The sequence below is a fragment of the Acanthisitta chloris genome, unplaced genomic scaffold (assembly GCF_000695815.1).
Source record: "Acanthisitta chloris isolate BGI_N310 unplaced genomic scaffold, ASM69581v1 scaffold1139, whole genome shotgun sequence".
Lineage (NCBI taxonomy): Eukaryota > Metazoa > Chordata > Aves > Passeriformes > Acanthisittidae > Acanthisitta > Acanthisitta chloris.
This window is the reverse complement of record NW_008692849.1, coordinates 127-19262: the sequence shown is the minus strand read 5'-3', so window position 1 is coordinate 19262 and position 19136 is coordinate 127. Positions and strand designations below refer to the sequence as shown.

Below are 19136 nucleotides of genomic sequence, written 5' to 3'. Positions count from 1 at the left end.
CCTTTATTTCCTTTCTCTCCCTTTTCCCTCACCTGTGTTACTCTTTCATTTGGTGCAAGAAACAATAACATTGACAGTGAATTTAAAATTGAGCCATAGTGTAGCCACCAAAGTTTGCAATGAAGATGCTGAACAAAAATTCTTTTAATCAAAGTACTTAACCTCATCTGATTCCTTGCATGTCTCTTTTTTTCTTTTTTTTTATGTCTCCTGATTAATACCTCTCAAAACCTGACAGGAATTTTCTGACATAGTAGTGGTGTTCCTGTGTTCAGACCTTTAGATTTCTGCAATGTATATCATAGAATCTTAGAATTTAGGGGTTGGAATGGACCTTACAGATCATCTAGTCCCAACCCGCCCTGCCATGGGCAGGGACACCTCATCACTTGATCAGGTTGCTCAAGGCCTCATCCAACCTGGTCTTGAACTCCCCCAGCGTCAGGGCAGCCACCACATCCCTGGGCAACCTGTGCCAATGTCTCACCACCCTTAGAGTAAAAAACTTTTTTCTCACATGCAACCTAGGCTTTCTCTCCTTCAGTCTGAAACCACTACCCCTTGTCCTGTCATTGCCGTTTGAGTCCCTCTCTGGCTCCCCTGTAGCCCCTTCAGATATTGTAAAGTTGCTCTGAGGTTTCCACACAGTCTGCTCCAGACTGAACAGCCCCAGTTTCCTCAGCCTGTCTTCATAGGAGAGATGCTCCAGTCCTCTTACCAACTTTGTGGTCCTCCTCTGGAAACTATACTATATATACCATACTACATACAGTGTATATATACATTCATGTTAATATTCATGGGTTATTACACCAGAAACAAAATAGGATGAAGGCTTTCTTTATCACCTCTCTGCAGTAGTCTTTACTGGTCAATGCACCAGCTCTATGCCTAACCATAAAGGAAGGCAAAGAGAAGTAAGCTCATTCTGTTTCAAGGTGAGTGTGTCTGAATTTGATGTTCATACTCTCATGCTGGGAAGGGGGTGGTCATTTTAAGCTAAATCAAATAGTGGTAATGTGGACCCAGAAACCAAGGTTGTGCTGACTTGCATGAGCACAAAACAGTCTGTGATTTGGTTGTAATGAGATGCACTCGATGTGTATGTGATGGTAGATGCATAATTTTGAGTTGTTCTTCAGGCAATCAGGTGTAGGCTGGCTTACATAGAGCCTTTTAAAGGGGCGAGTGAGTGGAACAGAAAAGCCAAGGAAAGATTTGAAGAAATGACTGGAGATAAATTTATGCTGTGTTCAGTTATTGGTAAGTTATCAGCAGTGTGTTAATTTATATTTATGTACTATTCAGTTGACTCAAATGTAGAAACATGCACATTAATGCATAAAATAGTATTTATTTGAAATGTTTGTTCATACTCGCTAGAGGTAGCCTGGAGTGAGAATATCTAAATGTGAACTAATTGAAGGAGGCACAACAGATGCAACTTCTGCCAGAAGCTGTTTGTGTCTTCTTTTACAGACCACACCAGCATTAGATGATACAAGTGTTCTAGTTCATTAATTTGGGCTTGATTCCAAAAGTCCTAGCTATGCTTGACTTTTCCTGACTTCATTGGTGGCTGGGGGTGTGATTACGCCACTCTTAAACAAGAAGTTTGTTGAGATAACACATACATGCCTTCATAGGATTTTTTGCTGTACCATTTATTGTTCATATGCAGCTAGTTATTTTTCAGCCCATATGGAATGATGGTTTGGAATTCATCTAATAAATGGAATTACGTGTAGCAGCTGGTTTCTTTGTACAAAAGTATTTTATAACGATTGTTTTTTGGGTGAGTTTTATAGGTATGTGCAAAGCTAAGCCTCTGCATGTTGTTGGTGTTCAGGATCAATTATTTTATACATCAGATGTAATTTTACCAAATTCTCTCTTCTAGTGCTATTTGTCATGCCTCCAGAACCATAGATAGTCTTTATCCTGTCATTCATTGGCACTAATTGTGTTTATATTATTCCTTCACAGAAATTTTAGATAATAACATCTTATCTATTGAACTCTTTGACTCCTCTGCTGATAACAGAACAAATTTCAGTATTAACTACCAGCTGGTTGAAGAAGACTTAGCGTCCTACGTATCTGGGTAAATACACTCCTCCTAACACAAAGTATTTAGGAGTACTGAATTTGTGTATCAAAATTTCTGGTGTTAATGTCACTTCCAGTGGCTGGAATTTACCACCTTTGTGGTAATTTAATTTGCAAATCAAATTCATCAGCTGGTGTGAGTGTTTGATAGTTGAATTCTCAAACTAAATCTTGATTAAGTTGTAACTGATTCAAAAGTCGAAGATGAAATGTTTGCATCATACTGGCAGTGTCATAGTGCCAGATCTTCCCAAAGTGTTTCTTGTTAAGGTTCCTATTCCTTTGTGTTTAGAAAAGAAATCTATGTGTTTAACCTGTACATAAGAAGCAGTCTCTTTGGAAAGTCTGTTGCTAGAAAACACTCAGGTAACCAGCTATGAGAGGAGTAGGGCAGCAGGCTGAGGGAGGTGAGACTGATAAGGGTATAACACTACTGCTTTCTGTTTGTTGGCTTTTTACAAAAATAATCCATGGGCTGTATTAATGAAAATCTGTAATTACTCTTTCATTAATAATTTTGAGTAGGGATTAAAATGGAGAGATTGTTAAATAGGAGGTTTTTATTCCAAAAGGAAACTCCTGAATTTGCTTTTTTCAGGAGGAAGCATACAAGTGGGTTTTCACCTCTTAGCTCAGAAGTTCAACTAAATCTTAGTAACATCTTTCTTGTACTTGTTGCAGTCAAAATTTTTAGTAGGAATTTTGTAAAGTTAAGCAGCTTCATTTAACCTGAACAGCTGAGTTGTTTTGGTACTGTCACTAAGGTATTTTGTTGGGTTGCATCTATACTTAGATGCCTGCTTCTGGCCTTCAGTCAAGGGGCTGTCATACTTGCTGTGTGACACTGATAACTTGACTAATGGACTTTTTGGTCACTCCCCTTCTTTAGTTGGACTGGGGAGAAAATGAAAGAAATAGGAGCAAGAAAAGTCAGGGGTCAGAAGAAAGACAGAGAAACCACCAAGTACTATTTCATGCTAAACAGGTTTAATTTAACTTAGTTGTCCCTAATTAGCATATGTATTTAATGACCGATTCAGGCATTGGTGCACAAAAGACAGGCATTTATAGTACCTACCCTCCCCCTTTCCCAGGCTCGAGTTTACTCCAAGCCCCTCTCCTCCCACTCCTGCACGCAGGTTCCACTCAGTCAGTCCTTTCAGGCAGGCAGTGAGCAGTGCAGGGGGTTGGGGTCAGGACACGGCAGTTTATCCATGCTGGCTCCTACTTTATTTTTCTTTTCTTCCTGCGCTTTGGCATGGACCTGACACAGGCCTCTGTCCCTTCAGGAGTGTGCCTCTTGGCCCACAAATTGCCTTCCCTTCTTATGGTCTTGATGTTTCCTATATTTCTCTTCTGTTCCCTCTCCTGTCTCCCTGGTGTCCTCTGCCCTTCATTAGGTTGGAAATGGCGTCCCCTTCACTGAGGGGATCAGCCATGTCGTGTGGAGGGTGTGTTGCTGCCTCTTCTCTCAGAAGTCACCCCTGCAGCTCCTGTCCCCAGCAACCAACATTACACCACGTTTTTTAGTTGGAATGATGTTTCTTCTGGGGAGGAGGGGCAAAGGGAGGCTTGGGGGGGTTTGACTTGCTTTGTTTTTCAGTGCACATATATCTCTAGCTCTTCAGACCTCATTTGTCCCTTTCTCCCTGGATTTCCCATTTGTGAAGATGAATGTCTGCAAAAAGGGAAGGGTGGTGAATAGTTAAACCTACGTCAGGTCAATTAGAATGACACTTGCGATGTGATGACTATTCCATGTTCTAATGCTGTTGAGGGGTCCCCAAGCCAGCTCTGAACCAGTTTATACTGGTCTTATGACAATATTAGCAGGAGAGCACAGTGCTCTGTTAAACCTGACTTGCTGACAGGCAAACATCAATAACTTTACTCTTGCGTTGGGATAGGAAGTAGCCTATATACAGAATTCCAGAAAGAAACCTTGGAGTCTGAAGTCCATTCCAAAATGGTTTTTTTCTGATGGATCTGCAATTATAATGTCATACTGGAGTTACTGGAGCGGGAGTTGTAAGACATGTAACATGTATTTCACTTGGGAGAGCTCTCCATGGCAGATTGTCTCTGTCCAGTTCATAGTTCAGAGTAGTTGTTCACAGGTTAAGTGTGTGTATGAGCTGTGGTGTGCATTTCTTTCCCGCTTCTTAAAAGTTTGCTGTTTCACCCAGCAGTTTTTAAATGCCTGCATCAGGAAGGTTTGCATAAACTGTGTAGCCTATATGTAGTGGATGATTCAATACTTAAACACTAAGGTATCTTCTTTCTGATGGAACAGTTTGTTTTCTTACTGTGAAGGAAAAGACAGGTGGTTAGATCTCTGAAAAGAGAAAAGAATCTCTTCCTTGAGGCCCAGGAATGACCAGCAGTGTAACTCAGGCTTGCTATCTCCTTCAGACAGTCATGTTTACAAGAGACCAAGTGTTTTGCATTAAAGGATGTTTCTTCAGGCTGCAATCTGTTAAATCTCTAGTTGGCACAATTCATGCTGACTTGTACTAAGCTGGGCTGTGCCTCAAAATCCATACCAGCCAACTCTGGGTTGCTGTTGGGCTGTATTCTGTCCAGTTTTCATCGAAGTATTACCATGACTACTTCAGCACTACTTAGGAAAGTGTTAGCACCAGTTGTTTCATATTTGTATTCTGAAGGAACACTAGAAGGTAAAATGTTTCACTAAGGTTAATATTTTTTACTTCTGAAAAGAGTATTTACACATTGTGGAAGTTGAATGTTGGCAGCTTTTACTCAGAGGCAGCACTGCTTTCCAGAAGTAATGACATTAGTAATTTTACGTCTTTTAAGCCAGACACAAACATTGAGGTTCAGCTTTCTGCTGGCAGCCTATATTGCATAGTTCTGCCATCTGACAGAAAAATGTGCAAGGATACTTGCCGGTGGAGAACAAAAATCTTACTATCATGAGTGTTTCAGAAGTAGCATTTGTACATGTTTTTGTCTTTTGTTGGGATTTTTTTTCTGCTTTGCTAAGTTATTACTCACTTTTCTTCATGTTGAATGATTCCTGGCTTGTTGAAGTAGGATTACTGATTTTTTTTTCACTTTGCTTAAAATGTGTTTTAACTTCACATTCTAATTATTTTGTGCTCTTTACACCAAAAGGAACAATGAAGGTACTGCAGCAAGGCCCAGTGAAATATGGGATGATCCTCTAGAAGAAACCCCTAAAACCTTGGAAGTTTTAAATCCTACAGACGTGGAACCTGTGGATGAAGAAGATTCCAGATCACTTTTTAATAAAGAGCTACATGGGAGAATTAGTCACGTTGTGTCTCCTAGTAAAATTTTTGTACAATTGCTGTCATCAGAAAGTACACTGAAAAGGTAGTAAAATTCAAATACCTTTTCTTAAGATGTTCTTAGTACAAAGTAGTGAAGTGTGGCTAGAACAGACTGTGATTAGAGTTGCATTTGACACTGTGTATTGTTTGGAAGGCTGCTGGCTTATGTTGCTTTGTTGAGGAAAGTACAGGAACAAAAGGTTGGCACTGTGTTGTGGTTTATTAAATATTTCTGATTCCAATTTAAGTACATGATCTGACTCTTAAATCAGTTTGAATGTAGTTAGTTTTGGGGCCTGACGAATGCAACACTGTTCAGAAAGACTCAGTCCTTCTGTTCTTTGTTTTCTTCTTCCCATTCCTTCATTAGAAATGTTGACAAATAATACCAGTATCCTAAGTCGTAGAAATTATTGTTATTATTGTTGTTATTGTTATTATTAATTTATTTTTTCAGCATGATTCCAGTAAGCTGTTAGGAAGCTTGAAGAAAATTTCTAAATGTAGTGTATCAGCCTTAATTTGGTAGATATTAGGTAACATTTATGTAGTAGTGCATACTGTTTGAAGACAGTTACGTGACAGAAATATCATGGCTTAGTGCAAGTTGCTTATTTTCTTGCTTATCTTTTTACCTTCTTGGACGTAACTACCTGGAGTTCCATTTACTGAGACATTTTTGAATATTAGTTTGCAGGAGGAGATGGCTTCCATCTACAAAGAATCCCAGCCACCATCTGTGAAGTGGGAAAGTGATATGCACTGTGCTGTTCACATACATGATGTGGGACAGTGGCAAAGAGGTCAAATAAGCAGGATTGTCTCTGAAACAACAGCAGAGGTAAACCTCTATATCATAGCAGGGTTCATACTTTTATTTCTAAACTTGTAAGCATTTGTTGGTTAAAATAAGGTCAAGGCTTTGCTTCTTACTTCTGTGTTAGTATTTTCTCATACAATCTTTGCTTTTGTTGAGAGTTTAAGTTAGGTTGTACATTGCTGCAGATAAGATCAAAGCTCAGATGCCTTTAGCAGGGAATGTAGTGGGTGAGGAAGGCTCATGAGGTTGACTTTCTGTATATTTACACTGCACTTCGGAACATGGCACGGATTCCCAAGCTGTAATCTTAACAGTTTAGCTCAGGTTCCAGAAGCTGCATGAACTTGAGGGTCACAGCAATTCAAACTTAATGATTCTTGTTAAAAGATGGAGCCAGTTGAACTGAGTACACCACCACAGGAACACATGCAGTCATGCTGTTGCTTGAGCCCTAAACTGATAGCTATGCACTGTGATGTGTCGTTAGAGCATTTTCCACAGCGACCTCTCACAAAGTGCCATTTTAAATATGCATTTTGTTGCACTCATTTGAAAATAATAAGCATCAGGAAAAGCGTTTTGTGACTGGATATTTACTTGCCTCAAAAATAAGAGTGACTTTTGAATCATGCAGATAATCCAGGACTGATTCACTCCACCATCATCAGGTTATGCCCATAGGTCTTTTTAGCAGAAAGCAGAAGTGGGACTTTCTGTACTTCTGATTCCCATCATCTTCTTTGTGAGCCTGAGAGCCTTCAACCAACTATTTAACCACATCAGAATGAAAACCAAAGGGGTGAAGGGGAGCTATTTCTGCAAACTCTGTAGAGTTGTTTAACTTAACCCCCTTTGGGCACATTTGTATACTTTGTCTTCTTGCTGTGCTGTGGTGTGCATCTGTGTTGTGTGAAGTGCCTCAGTGCAAAGGCCATGCGTTGCATCCTGATAATATTTGAATTTATTTTTTTTTACTTCTTCAGGCATGCTTTGAATTATCAATCCTTAAAGATAAGAGAAGGTTTTTTTCTGTTTCATTGGGGTTTTTGCCTGTAACAGGTAATACTTTATGATTATGGAACTGAAAAAACAGTGGAGACCAGCTGTCTAAGAAAACTTGAGGAAAATTTGAAGATAATTTCAACATTAGCAATAGAATGTTCATTGACAGACATAAGGTAGCCTTTCCCTTATACTGAGTATCAGCATTAGAAACTAATAATGACATAACCTACTGTTTTCCTGTGCTAGCACTGATTATCTAAGATTTGGATGTGGTTTGGTTTTTGAATAAAGAAGAAATGGGGTAGTGGCTGTGATTTTTTTTTTATAAAGGGTTGGGGGTTTTCCTAAGGGTTATACTATGTACCAGTAAAGCAGAAAGTGTGCTATAGAAATAATAATATTTGTAGGATGAATCCTAAAATGCTGAACAATTTTACTGAATACTTTTTTTTTCCCTTGGCTCAGAATTTGAGATGAGTTAAATCTCATGGAAACATACAGGTCTCTCTTTTATAGACTGTGGAAAAGAGAGAGAATCAGGATACTGTCCCATGCATTTGATTCTGTGCTGTCTGTACTATGAAGAGCAAATAGTCATGTTTGTAATACCCATTCCCTGAAGGAATATAAAAAGCCTGATTTGCAGACACCGCGTGGGCCTCCATTCTATTAAGACAGGTGTCATACTTCTAGAGCTCTGATCATCCTCCTATTTTTGAAGCTTTGGGGTTATATTTTGTAATTTTTCCTGTCATAAAGATCCAGAAATTAATAATCATGTCTTCTTACTGTTGACTGTAATGGAGATTTGTCTTTTTTTTCCCCTGACAGTTCAGACAATTTAAAACAAAAATAAAATCCTTGATAAAGGAAAGGGTTTGTGGTTATACTCAGGAGATGCCAACTTATCTTGTGCTAGAGACTATCATTTGTTCTATGTTAGACCAACAGGTGGAACCACACAGTGGACAGCAACAGTGTGTGAATTCTTAGCCTGTTACCTAACTGGAGCACAAGTGAAAATAATCGTACAGGTTTGTCATCAAACCCAGCAGTATTTGTAAAATTTCTGTCAGCCTGTCTGTTAATTCGGGTTTTTTTCTGAATATGTTACCTTTCAAAAAGTACTGAGTGGAACTTGCTTAGGCAGTTGTTTGCTGTAAGGAAAAAGGTGCTTTTTCATCTTTCTGCTTTACTTTTGTCATTCACTGGAGTATTAGAGCAGTTTAGCTACCCAGTGTGGAAAGAACAGAGTCTTAATTATATTTAGTTACTGAAGAATAATATCTGTATCTTTGGAATCACTGGATGCTGACAAACTTTGTGGATAGATAAGCAACATGCTCAGGTTCATGATGAAAATTATTTCAGCAGCTACTGTATTAGTTTTGAAGCCTCAGAGGCTGAAACAATTAATCCAGTGCTATATGAACATCATTAGTAATTGATTTCTCCCCTGGTAAAAAAACACAGGATCATATCAGTGTCTGTTGGCAGCTGCCAGTGAGATTTCACAGTGTGTATGGAAATAAAAGCAGCGATGAGTGAAGTTATTTATGAGTGGGTTTAAAGCTCCTGCTGGAGGAGAGCAAGTGTTTGACAGTTGATTCTAATAAACACGTAAGGGAAGAAGCACTGTTACTTTTTTTTTAATGTCATGTTTAGAACAGTTGGTGGAATGATGGGAACTTGCACAGGGATTAAATAAATTTTGTCTTTTTATGTGGGCATCAGTTGTTTGAGGATGCCTGATTTGCAGTCCATTCCAGTAAATGAAAACTATGTGTGTAGTTTAGAGGAAATGCATATAGTAATGTGTTGTCCATCTCTCTCATTTTTTTCCAGGAAAGTGATGTGGCTGATGTATTGCCTGTGAAAATTCTTTGTGAAGATAAAACAGGAAACATGATTGATACTTCCGAATACCTTATTGGACAGGGTTTGGCTCTTAGAAACAGAAGGTTTGGATTTTTTTCTTCTATATTCTTTCAGACTCTGATACTCACATTTGAATAAACTAATAAGTAAGCCAAAAATGTGTGTTGTCCTCTACAGCATATGTAGCAACAGGACTCCAGGGAGCTGATTTGAGTATAATATCATCATCCTTTGCACTTTTCAGTTCTCTAAGTTGGTAGATGTGATGTTTGATAGTGTTTTAACAAGAATTTGCCACCTTTGTGTGTTTGGTTTTTTACTTCTGTTCATTCTTGCACACTTCAAGTTCTTTGTCAGTTAATATACTGATACGATTTGATTGAATCTGCCAGAACGCGTGAAGCTGATGTGGCTCCCTCAGTCTCCAAGGAACAGCTTAAAGCACCTTTAGAGCAAGAGAACACACAGGTGGATACTTCGAATTCCAGAATTGCCTGTGCAAGAAACGGAGCTGTCCCAGAGGAAAACATCACTGTTTCAGAGAGTGAGCAAAAATCATCCAAGACAGACAAGTCACTGCTGCATTCAGGAATGGATGAAATATATACATCTCCCATTGTACCTGAAGCAAGAGTTTTTCCAGCTGTAGTGAGTTGCATTGGAAACGATGGAACTATTTATATAATACCAAAATCATCTGGTAAGTTTATGAAGGAGAAAATACATTTGTCTATGAGTCTGAGCACTTTGGCATATCAGAACATACGAGATGTGTGTCCTAGCATGCATGTTCTGTCTCAGAACCCTGGAATATTACTGTTGGGAGGAAATGTGTCCTTTGGCACGGGGGTCGGGGGGTGCCTGCCCGTGCCCCCCTGGCCCTGCAGCTTCCCGGCAGAGGAATCCCAAATGCCCAGGAGGTGGCGCCGTGTCCTTAAATCGGCTCTCCCTTCTTCCACCCTGCCAAGGAATCCAAAGACCCTTGGACGGGCTCGTTAGTTCTTTGCCTTTTTTTCTCTTATTGGGTACAGCAGCAAGTGCTTTATTTTATTATGGTGAGATTGTGGTACATTTTAGTAATCATGAAGATACAGTCCTAAAGATTCTTGGAAGTTAGCCTGGTTCTCAGATACTACGGAATTTTTTTTCCTTTAGTTTGAGCTCAGTACCCAATTTCCATGGGCTCTTTATTTGTATTGTGATGGATTCTGTCTCTCTTAATATTTCCTGTTTGTACTGTTCGAATGAGATTGATTTTCATCTGACAGATGCAGTGTCAGTCTTCAGTACCAGGATAATATATTGTGCTTTAGAGAAATATTTACCTATGAGAATGTTAACTTTTTGAACTTTCTTTGGCTCCACAAGTACATTTAACTACTAGATCATATCTTAAAACTTTGAAATTCAAAGTACAGTAACCTTACTTGCTCAATACTGTATCCTTCCAGCAGATGTAGACTGTACCCATAGCAGAAGAGGTTCTTCTGGACACCTGTTCTTGGTGTTTCATGGTGTCCTGCAACTGTCTCTGTGAGTCTGTAGTCTTGTACATGGAGAGACTTCTGTATTAGTGCTGCCAAGGTGTCAGTTAAAAAACTTACAGACCCTTCTCTGAGATTAGAATCCAGAATTGCTAACGGCTTCATGGTTTGAAGTGCAGTTTACTTTCTTTTTTATGTAGCGACTTGTTTGCATATACTTGACATTGAACATACATATTGTATCAGCGTTGGAAAATATTCTTTGGAGGAGCACATGTATTTTATGTTTGTACATGTCTTCATCTGAATCTGCTGCATTTTAGTGATTGAAACAATTTGCACTAAAGTGTGTCAGGCTATTTTGAGTTTATTTATTTTGTTTCTTCCCCTCTCCCAAGAAACTATGCTAAGCAAACTGATGACTGAAATCCAAAGCACCTTCAAAGGCCTTGGTCTTCTGATACCCTACTGGTGGAAAAAGGGAGAAGCTTGTGTTGTAAGAGGATCAGATAGCATGTGGTATCGAGGTAAAGTTGTAGAAGTCAGTGGTGGTACTCTCCAGGTAAGTTTGACTTACGGCATGTGTGTTGTGTGTGTGTGTGTGTGTGTGTATGAACATGTGCATATGTATTTTAAAAAAAAAAAAGACAAATAATCCAATCCTCTAAAATAAACTTTGGATTCCACAGTTTTTCATTCAGCTGACCTGACTATCCAGATGGTCATTCTGCTTAAAAGTGTCATTAGTGTCCTCATTTTCACATGAATTTGAAAGATGAATTCTGTCCACCCATTTCATTTGTCACAATATTTTCCGTAGCTTTCCTAGTAATGACAAATTTTCATAAGTAAAAAACTAGCCTTGGTCATCTGTAATTAATCCTTTTTTAGTTTTTTTTTTCTTCTTTTATTGTTACTGTTACCATGTGCAGAATGCTTTGAAAACACTTAGTTTTAGCATCCCTCCTGCCCTATCCCCACCCAAAAAGCAGCGGCTGTTTGAGTTGTTTCTGCTGCACAGTATGGAGTGATTCTTTCTCGTTAGCAATCAGTCTTAGCTAAGCTCTTGAGTCTGCTCATGATTTTTGAATGTAGATCTGCAACATGTGACACTATCCTAGATCGCACTATCTTTTTCCTTTCAGTGTTAAACAGCTCTGGGTTATTAACCAAAATGTAGGAATTTTTCGAGAGAAGTTTAGAAACTGAACTTCTAAGCTGACATACTGGTTTTTTAATCCTGTCTTTCATTTCCACTTTGTTACGTTTCCTACTTACCAGCACACCATTATGTTTCTTCCTCCAAGAAAGTGAATGCTGTAAATGAATGATTTCTCTTACTAAACTTACCTTAAAAAATGGGAATGGTTTCAGGCAAGCTTTGCATTTCAAATAGGTGCAGTACATAGACCATGGTTACATAGAGAGCATTCCTCAGTGTCATCTGTATCCAACTACACTGTATACTGCTATTCCTCCATTTTGCATCCCATGTCAGCTCTACAAGACGTTACCGGTGAGTAACAGCAAATTTGTGTGTTAGTAGGTAGTTGCTCAGATCAGTGGCCTGTTTAGTCATACAGAGGTTGAGAATAGTTTCTGGTATTTTTTCTTGACTGTGAGGATTCAGAGAAGAGCTGATGAGGATTGTTTCAGCAAAGCAGCCTTTTATCAGGAACTGACAGGTTGCTTTATGACAGGCCAAGAGGGAATGGCTGACAGAGGGCAGGTTTAGGTTTAATATTAGGAAGAAATTCTTCGCTGTGAGGGTGGTGAGACACTGGCACAGGTTGCCCGGAGAAGTTATGGATGCCCCAGCCCTGAAGTGTTCAAGGCCAGGTTGGATGCGGCTCTGAGCAACCTGGTCTAGTGAAAGGTGTCCCTGCCCTTGGCAGGAGAGTTGAAGTTGAACTTTACAGTCCTTTCCATCCCCAACCATTCTGTGGTTCTATGAAAGACAGGCTTAGAAACCTACGGGTTGGGAGGCAAACAGATACTGCAGGGAATAAAAGAAGTAGTTATAAAGTATTGTGTGTTTTGTTCTCTGTTACCTTTGGGTTATGCTTCAGATAATTGTGCACATGTACATTGTTAGGTACATGGTAAAGGTTAGACTTGGCAAGCAGCAGCTCTTTCTGAGCCACTTTAGGATCTCAGAACTGTGGGTTGGCATTGTCACATAAGTTTTAATGCACCAAATAGCAGATAATGTTTAAACAGTTGTAGACAAATCAAACTAATTCTGTGTGTTTTCAAATAAGTTTTCTAATGATAGTCATGTATTTTCATCTAAAGAACAGAAAGAGTACTACTTATCAGCATCTTAATGTGTGGGTTTCTTGCTTTTCACCAAATAGATTGGAAATTTTTGGCAGCAGGATGCAGTAGAATGCCTTCAAGAACTACTTACAAATGAAGAGGTTGAAATACATGTTCAGGTAGCTTAATTTATTCATGGATGTAGAAGGAGGCTTACTTTTTCTTTGTTTTTCCTTTTAGCTGCCGTTAATGATAAAAGGAGGAGTGTAGCAGTAAATGTGTATCTTAGACAAAACAAAAACCAAAACTAAACTTACTTCTTCTGTGACTTTACTTTTATCATAGTCTTCAGTCCTTAAATGTCTCCTTTAGAGGTGCTCGTATTTTTTCATCGTGTTTATATTCTGTGTTGTCATTCTGGCAAGTAACCTACCTACCAACAGCATACATTCTTCTGAGTTCTATTTTAAGTGATTAAATCTTGACACAATTAAGTATGGACATGCATAAATGTATATATTAACATTATAGGGAAACACATCCTCAGTATTGTCTGAAAACAGACAATTTCAGATAGTTTAATGAGAAGTTATGACAGAGGTTTGCTGAGTGAGCAAACATGGGGTAATATTTCAGTGTTGGAATGAGTAGTTGATGCTGCCATTCCAGAGACAGATATATTCCCGTTTGTGTCATAACTGATGTTCATAGCTATTCTTACTGGTCTTCTATCCTTGAGGATTGAGTATGGTGCTTATCAAGCATGACAGGTTTGAATTTCTTGGTCAGTGTTTCTGAAATCTCACTTACACTTTTACTGTTATAATCCTGTTTTGCCTTGTGTAAATAGGAATTACCTGATAACCCATGGGGGAAATTGTCCATTGACCTGTATTTTGGTGGAATGTCACTTTCATCCTTCCTGGCACACCAGAAGTACTGTGTTGCTGAAGATGGTCAGGGGACACAGAACCTGGTGAGATGTCTCTCTCTGTGTGTTTTGCTGTTGCTATTCTAACATTAAAAAGATTGCTCAGTTGCTTCTTGTGACCTTTGAGGATTTTTATATTGCTGTACAGTTTTGCGATGTTCACAGCAGTAAGACTAACTACAGAGATCTGTAGCATAACAGGTGTAGATAGGATGTGTTAATAAGATTGTATGGAATAGGGAATTGCCAAGAGTTTGTTCTCGGACTCTGTAAATGTAAAGGGATTTTTTGCATTTCTCTTTGACGTCCAATTAGGTTTTGCATTCCTCTAAAACCTAAAGTGATAGGAATAGGGTAACGTTTTTGCCACTTGAAGAGATTAGTTAATCATAGAAATATATCCAAAGATGGAGATACTCCAGAGTAAATTGAATCAAGTATTTCAGCATAAACTCAGTGATTTCTAAATTAATTACCTAGGTTCTTTATGCCAAGTGTCTGGGATATTTATCTGGTGTTCTTTAGGGAAGGATTGAAATTTTCACCTAACTTCATGGTTTTAAAAAAAAAAAAAAAGCTACTTAAGTAATTTCTGTGTTTCCCTTGAAATCCAAGGATCTGGTTTATTTAAATTGCTAAGGCTTTGTTACTGCGTTCTTCCCTTGATTCTGTTTAAGGCTGCCCATGTATTTTTCTTTCCAGTATACGTCTTTGCTTCAGAAGATAATTTTACAGTACAGAGTACACTGCTGGCCTAAGCCTTGGATTGTATGCCAGTAGGCTCGTGATGCAGGCAGAAAACTCTCTCAGTCTATACTGGAACTGAGTAACCATGAAAACCTCCTTGTAAATCGATCTCTTGTGCTGACTTTATGAAAATGCAATGACACATGATTAGCTTTCAGCAGAATAAATACTGGTTTTGAGACTGTGCAAAAATGAAAAACAAAAACGAAATTTGGGAAACAAAAATGAAGGTTGTAAGCAAGAAGCTTTCAGAAAGCCTGGAATGCTTTTCTCAAGAATATAGTATTAAGCTAGTCCATTCCAGGGATAAATGACTCAGAACAGTTTGTAAGAAAACTGATATCAGCTGTAGAGAAGAAAAGAAGCAAGGCATCCAGGACTCGAGCTGGTTCCAGGATCAGAACCTCAGGAACAGCAGAAGTGGAAAGCATGCAGCTCTGAGAATGTTCAGACATAATCAGCTCCTGGTTTAGCAGTAGAGGCTAAGCAGCCATTCTCACAAGCCAGCTGAAGTGTACTGTTATTATATAAGACACAGCGATTACATGTTATTTTATTCTCTAATTTTGTAACTTTATTTCATTGCTTCAGACCTGTGGTTTTGGGTGAGTAATACGATAAGGACTGTGTTCTGTTCTGTCAGTGGTATCATTCTGTCAGAGCCCACTGCACCTGTGTCTTGCTGCAGTGTGTTTCTGTCTCTGAGGTGCACTTCTGTTGAGCTGCACTGGCAAGTTTAGGAGCTGGTGTTTGTTATCATATGGCAGTCCTAGCTTAGCCATCAGCCAGAAAAATTCCTGGTAGGAAGTAGGATACTGGAGAATACACCAGAACCCTGAGCTTGGTGATCTTACAGCAGTGAATCTCATTCTAGGTGCAGGTGTGCATGTATGTGTGTATGTGTGTACACACGTCCATGCACTTCCATACTGACCTGTATATACAAGACTGTTAACACTGTGATGGGGTTTTGATATGGTTTTTTGGGAGATGGGGGTGGATTGGTTGGATGGTTTTGTGTGTTTGTCACTGTGAGTCACAACCAAGTAGCCCAGTGCTGCTTTTGCTCATGTTTTCAGGGATAGGAGAACTATGACCTTGCTTCATTTGACAGACAAGTTTTACTCTTCATTCTAAGCTCAGACTTAGCTATCAATAATTTCTAGGATTGCTTTTCCTACAACAGTTGACTTGAAACCATTTCTAACCATCTGAACCAAAATCAGTTAGAAATTCCTTGTGCAGACTATTATATTGAACTGCATTGCATATCGGCCCCTTGGCAGTGAGGTACTTGAAGTCTGCAGATTGTAAACTCATAATCTCAGTGAACAGTTGTTCAGACTTACATCCGAGTCTACTCTTGTAGATGGCATACTGAAAAGTGTTAATCAAGTAAGTGTGTTAAAACATACTTGAGAGAAATTGTAAGCTTTGTTATGCATCATATTAAAGTACAGGAGAGAACAGGAGCTGTGTCATGACCTATGATCCAGCTGAGCTGTGTGCTGTGCATCCTTAGAAAGGTGTTGTTTAATACACCAAGGTTTATTTTGTTGGGAACCAAATGAATTAATGACATATAGAAATCAAATTGTAAAATTCATGATTCTAGAAGAAGACACACTGGAGAATGCTGTGCTGCTGAGAAAATGTGTATCTGTCACCTTTTTGAAGGAGTGATAATTCTGGTGGCTTAGGAGTCAGTTTATTCTTTGCCTTGCTGTTAAGGAATACCTTGCTCTGGCAAACTGCAGTCACATCAGGCATGGCGTTCAGTGTAATTCGTGCCAATTAATTGTTGTGGTTTTAGTTTTTCTTTCTAATTTTTTTTCTTTAAAGGGAATTCTATATTTAATGCATTTTTTAATTAACAGCAATGTCAGCATGTCGGTTTGTTCAGATCGTTTCACAGATACGTTCTTCGTATTTTAAAACTGTTAATTAAATAGTTCTCCTATCTTTTATCTAAAGCTTAAAAAAAACCCTTAAAACTATTGGAATGAAAAGCTGATTAATACTTTTTTTTCATCAAGGACACACTGTTTACATTATTTGGTAACTCCTTTGATGCAGAAATCATACCAAAGCTGGTTTCCATTTTGTTACTAAATATGATGCTCAACTAAAGTCTGTCTTGGTCTAGGAGCTGTTTGAAGAAGACACTGCTCTTGTGCCTTCATATGTGTTGCCACTACTACCTGTTCCAGGAGATACCTTTTCTGTCAGAGTTACCCATCTGGTGTCCCCTAAGGAGGTATGTCTTGTAAACATCTCAGATATGTTGCAGTCCCATCAAGCTGGTGAAAAGGAAATGATGGCTAACAATTTCAGAGCACTAGAGGGGTTGCAAAATGGTACTGTGAGTTATTGATGCAAGTGGTTGTGCATGGCAACTGCCTGAATGAACTCTTAATTGAAATACCTTGTTGAGAAGGGGCAGAGTAATGCTAGTCATTTCTCTAAAAAAAATGAATTTTAAGAATTGCAATACTGCTGTCTGGTATTACCTTGTATAGTAAGAAAATAGGCCACTGGATTTTAATCTGGTAGAACAACAGCAATTTTTGTGTAAGCCAACACAACTTCCTGTAGTTCGAGTGATCAAATGTGATGTGCAGTGATCAAATGAAAGATTCTTGTTTGGACTGTGAATGATGAAATAGAGAAGAAGGGGGAGGAAGGATGGGAGCAAGAAATCTTTTAATAATCATTGATCACTGATGAAATTCAAAGTTTCTAAGTCATCTGCAAAAAATGTAACACGAGAGCCTTTTCTTCGAGTAGGTCTATATTTGCTGTGATCCTCCTGAGAACCCTGTGGAGCAGTGTGCCGCAGAGGGAGCTGCCAGCTGCAACTCAGAGAGCCTTGATGAAACCCTGAAGTGGTGCAACAAAATTGTGAAGTCTTTTCCTCTTCTAACAGACTTCAAAGAAGGTACCTTAGTGTGTTTCTGTTCCCTGCTGTTTCATGTGGGCGTCCCAAAAGCCTGAATTTCCTTTTGAAGAATAGGAATATTTCTATTTCTATGGATCTTTAAATAAAACTTTTGGAGAGTAAGGAGTAATACTATACTATAATCATATGATACACTCTAATAATATGTTTTTACTTTTCATTAAATTGAGGCTTTTGTGTCATTCTACTCCACTGGAAAATGATGGACAGTACTCAGAGTTCTGATGCCTGTTAAAGTTACAAACTGTGTTTAGATTGCATATGGCAGTAATAAAACCTTTCCTTTAAGGTTTCTGTCACTGAAGCTGTAACTGTGACAATCTACCTATATAAACATTCAAAAGACAAATGTTATGGTCAGAAGTCATGTTACCAAGGTTTAGAAGTTAGGAGAACCCAAAAGAGCATCACTTTAATTCTGGGTTTCTCCATTTAGGCAAAAGATGGGCTTTAATTCTCTTGTCCACAGCTGATGAGCTTAAATAACATAAAGTATGTGGGTCTAAAACTTCAGTGAAGAAAGCAGATATTGCTGGTACATGATTCTCCCAACTAGTAAAATTCTGGTCGAGTTTTTAGGCAGCATCTGCCTTGTGTCCTCCAGACTTCTCTTACACATCAGTCTGTTTACTGACTGAAATCTGCAGATGAGTCAAAGTTGAGAAGTTTAAGCATTAAAGTGTTTGGGTCCCTATCTTTGCAAAGCAGTTTTTGGTTATTTCTCATCATTGCCATGTGACACTTGACTTAAATTGCAAACTACTGATTGTGAATTGGAGTTCAGGGAGAACTGGAGGATGCATAGAACAACATCATATCATGAATTTGAGAAGGAAGAGGAAACTTGATCTCACTCACGAAGCAAAATGCATTTTCAAGTTCAGTTTGTACTGCACTGAGGATATTCTGGGATGTTTTGTGGTGTTGCCTTTTGTTTTCCTTTGTACAGAACTGCCCTGCCTTGCAGAATATGTGGATGGTATATGGTATAGAGCAAAGATGCTCTCCATTGCACAGCCTGACCCTCTTCTGATCCTGGTTCAGTTTGTTGACTATGGTAGTTACCAAGTTGCCCCAACAAGCAAGTAAGTATGTTAGAAAAAAATGCATGTAAAACGTGTGTGTATGTATGTATGTGTACACTTATATTATAAAACATGTAGTTATAAATAAATACATATTTTTGCATTTACTATTATTTATTTTGATGTAATTACATATGTATTGTTTCTCATAATTTAGCATTAGGTTTCAGTTGGAGAGAAAGTGGGTTGGCTGGTTAAATAATTTCTGTCCACAGGGTATGGGGTTGTACACCTGTTTCTCTGTCTCAGGTTGTTCTCAGAAGCCCATTATTATCATATCAGATTGCTCCATTATCTCTAGTTACTTAATCTGTGAGGAGGCTCAGGCGTATAATCTGCTTCTGCACCCAAGCAGCTTACTCAGTGCAAGGACTGAGCCCTCCAGGTGTACAGACAGATCCTCCAATCCTGTGTGACTGCAGCTTGAGAATAAGATAAGGGATAAGGGAGTGTCTGAGTGGGACACACACTGCTCTGCATGTGTGGAAAATTGAAGCTCAGGTCCCTGTTCTGCCTGGTGCTGAGCTGCTCTCAGAACTGCC

At 38.8% G+C, this 19136-nt stretch overlaps 1 protein-coding gene across 1 annotated transcript in view; it reads left to right on the top strand.

Moving 5' to 3' along the window:
* Positions 1-18594, top strand: part of RNF17 (ring finger protein 17) — a gene marked incomplete at its 3' end in the record, with an annotated part of 41153 nt that extends 22559 nt beyond the window's left edge. The window contains 15 exon segments of the mRNA XM_009082799.1: positions 1143-1263; positions 1987-2104; positions 5248-5469; positions 6117-6267; positions 7306-7424; positions 8195-8285; positions 9097-9212; positions 9522-9829; positions 11012-11175; positions 12010-12129; positions 12971-13051; positions 13723-13848; positions 16697-16807; positions 17338-17488; positions 18459-18594. Of these exon segments, the coding sequence (XP_009081047.1) occupies positions 1143-1263; positions 1987-2104; positions 5248-5469; positions 6117-6267; positions 7306-7424; positions 8195-8285; positions 9097-9212; positions 9522-9829; positions 11012-11175; positions 12010-12129; positions 12971-13051; positions 13723-13848; positions 16697-16807; positions 17338-17488; positions 18459-18594 (2135 nt within the window).
* Positions 18595-19136: the final 542 nt, after the last annotated feature.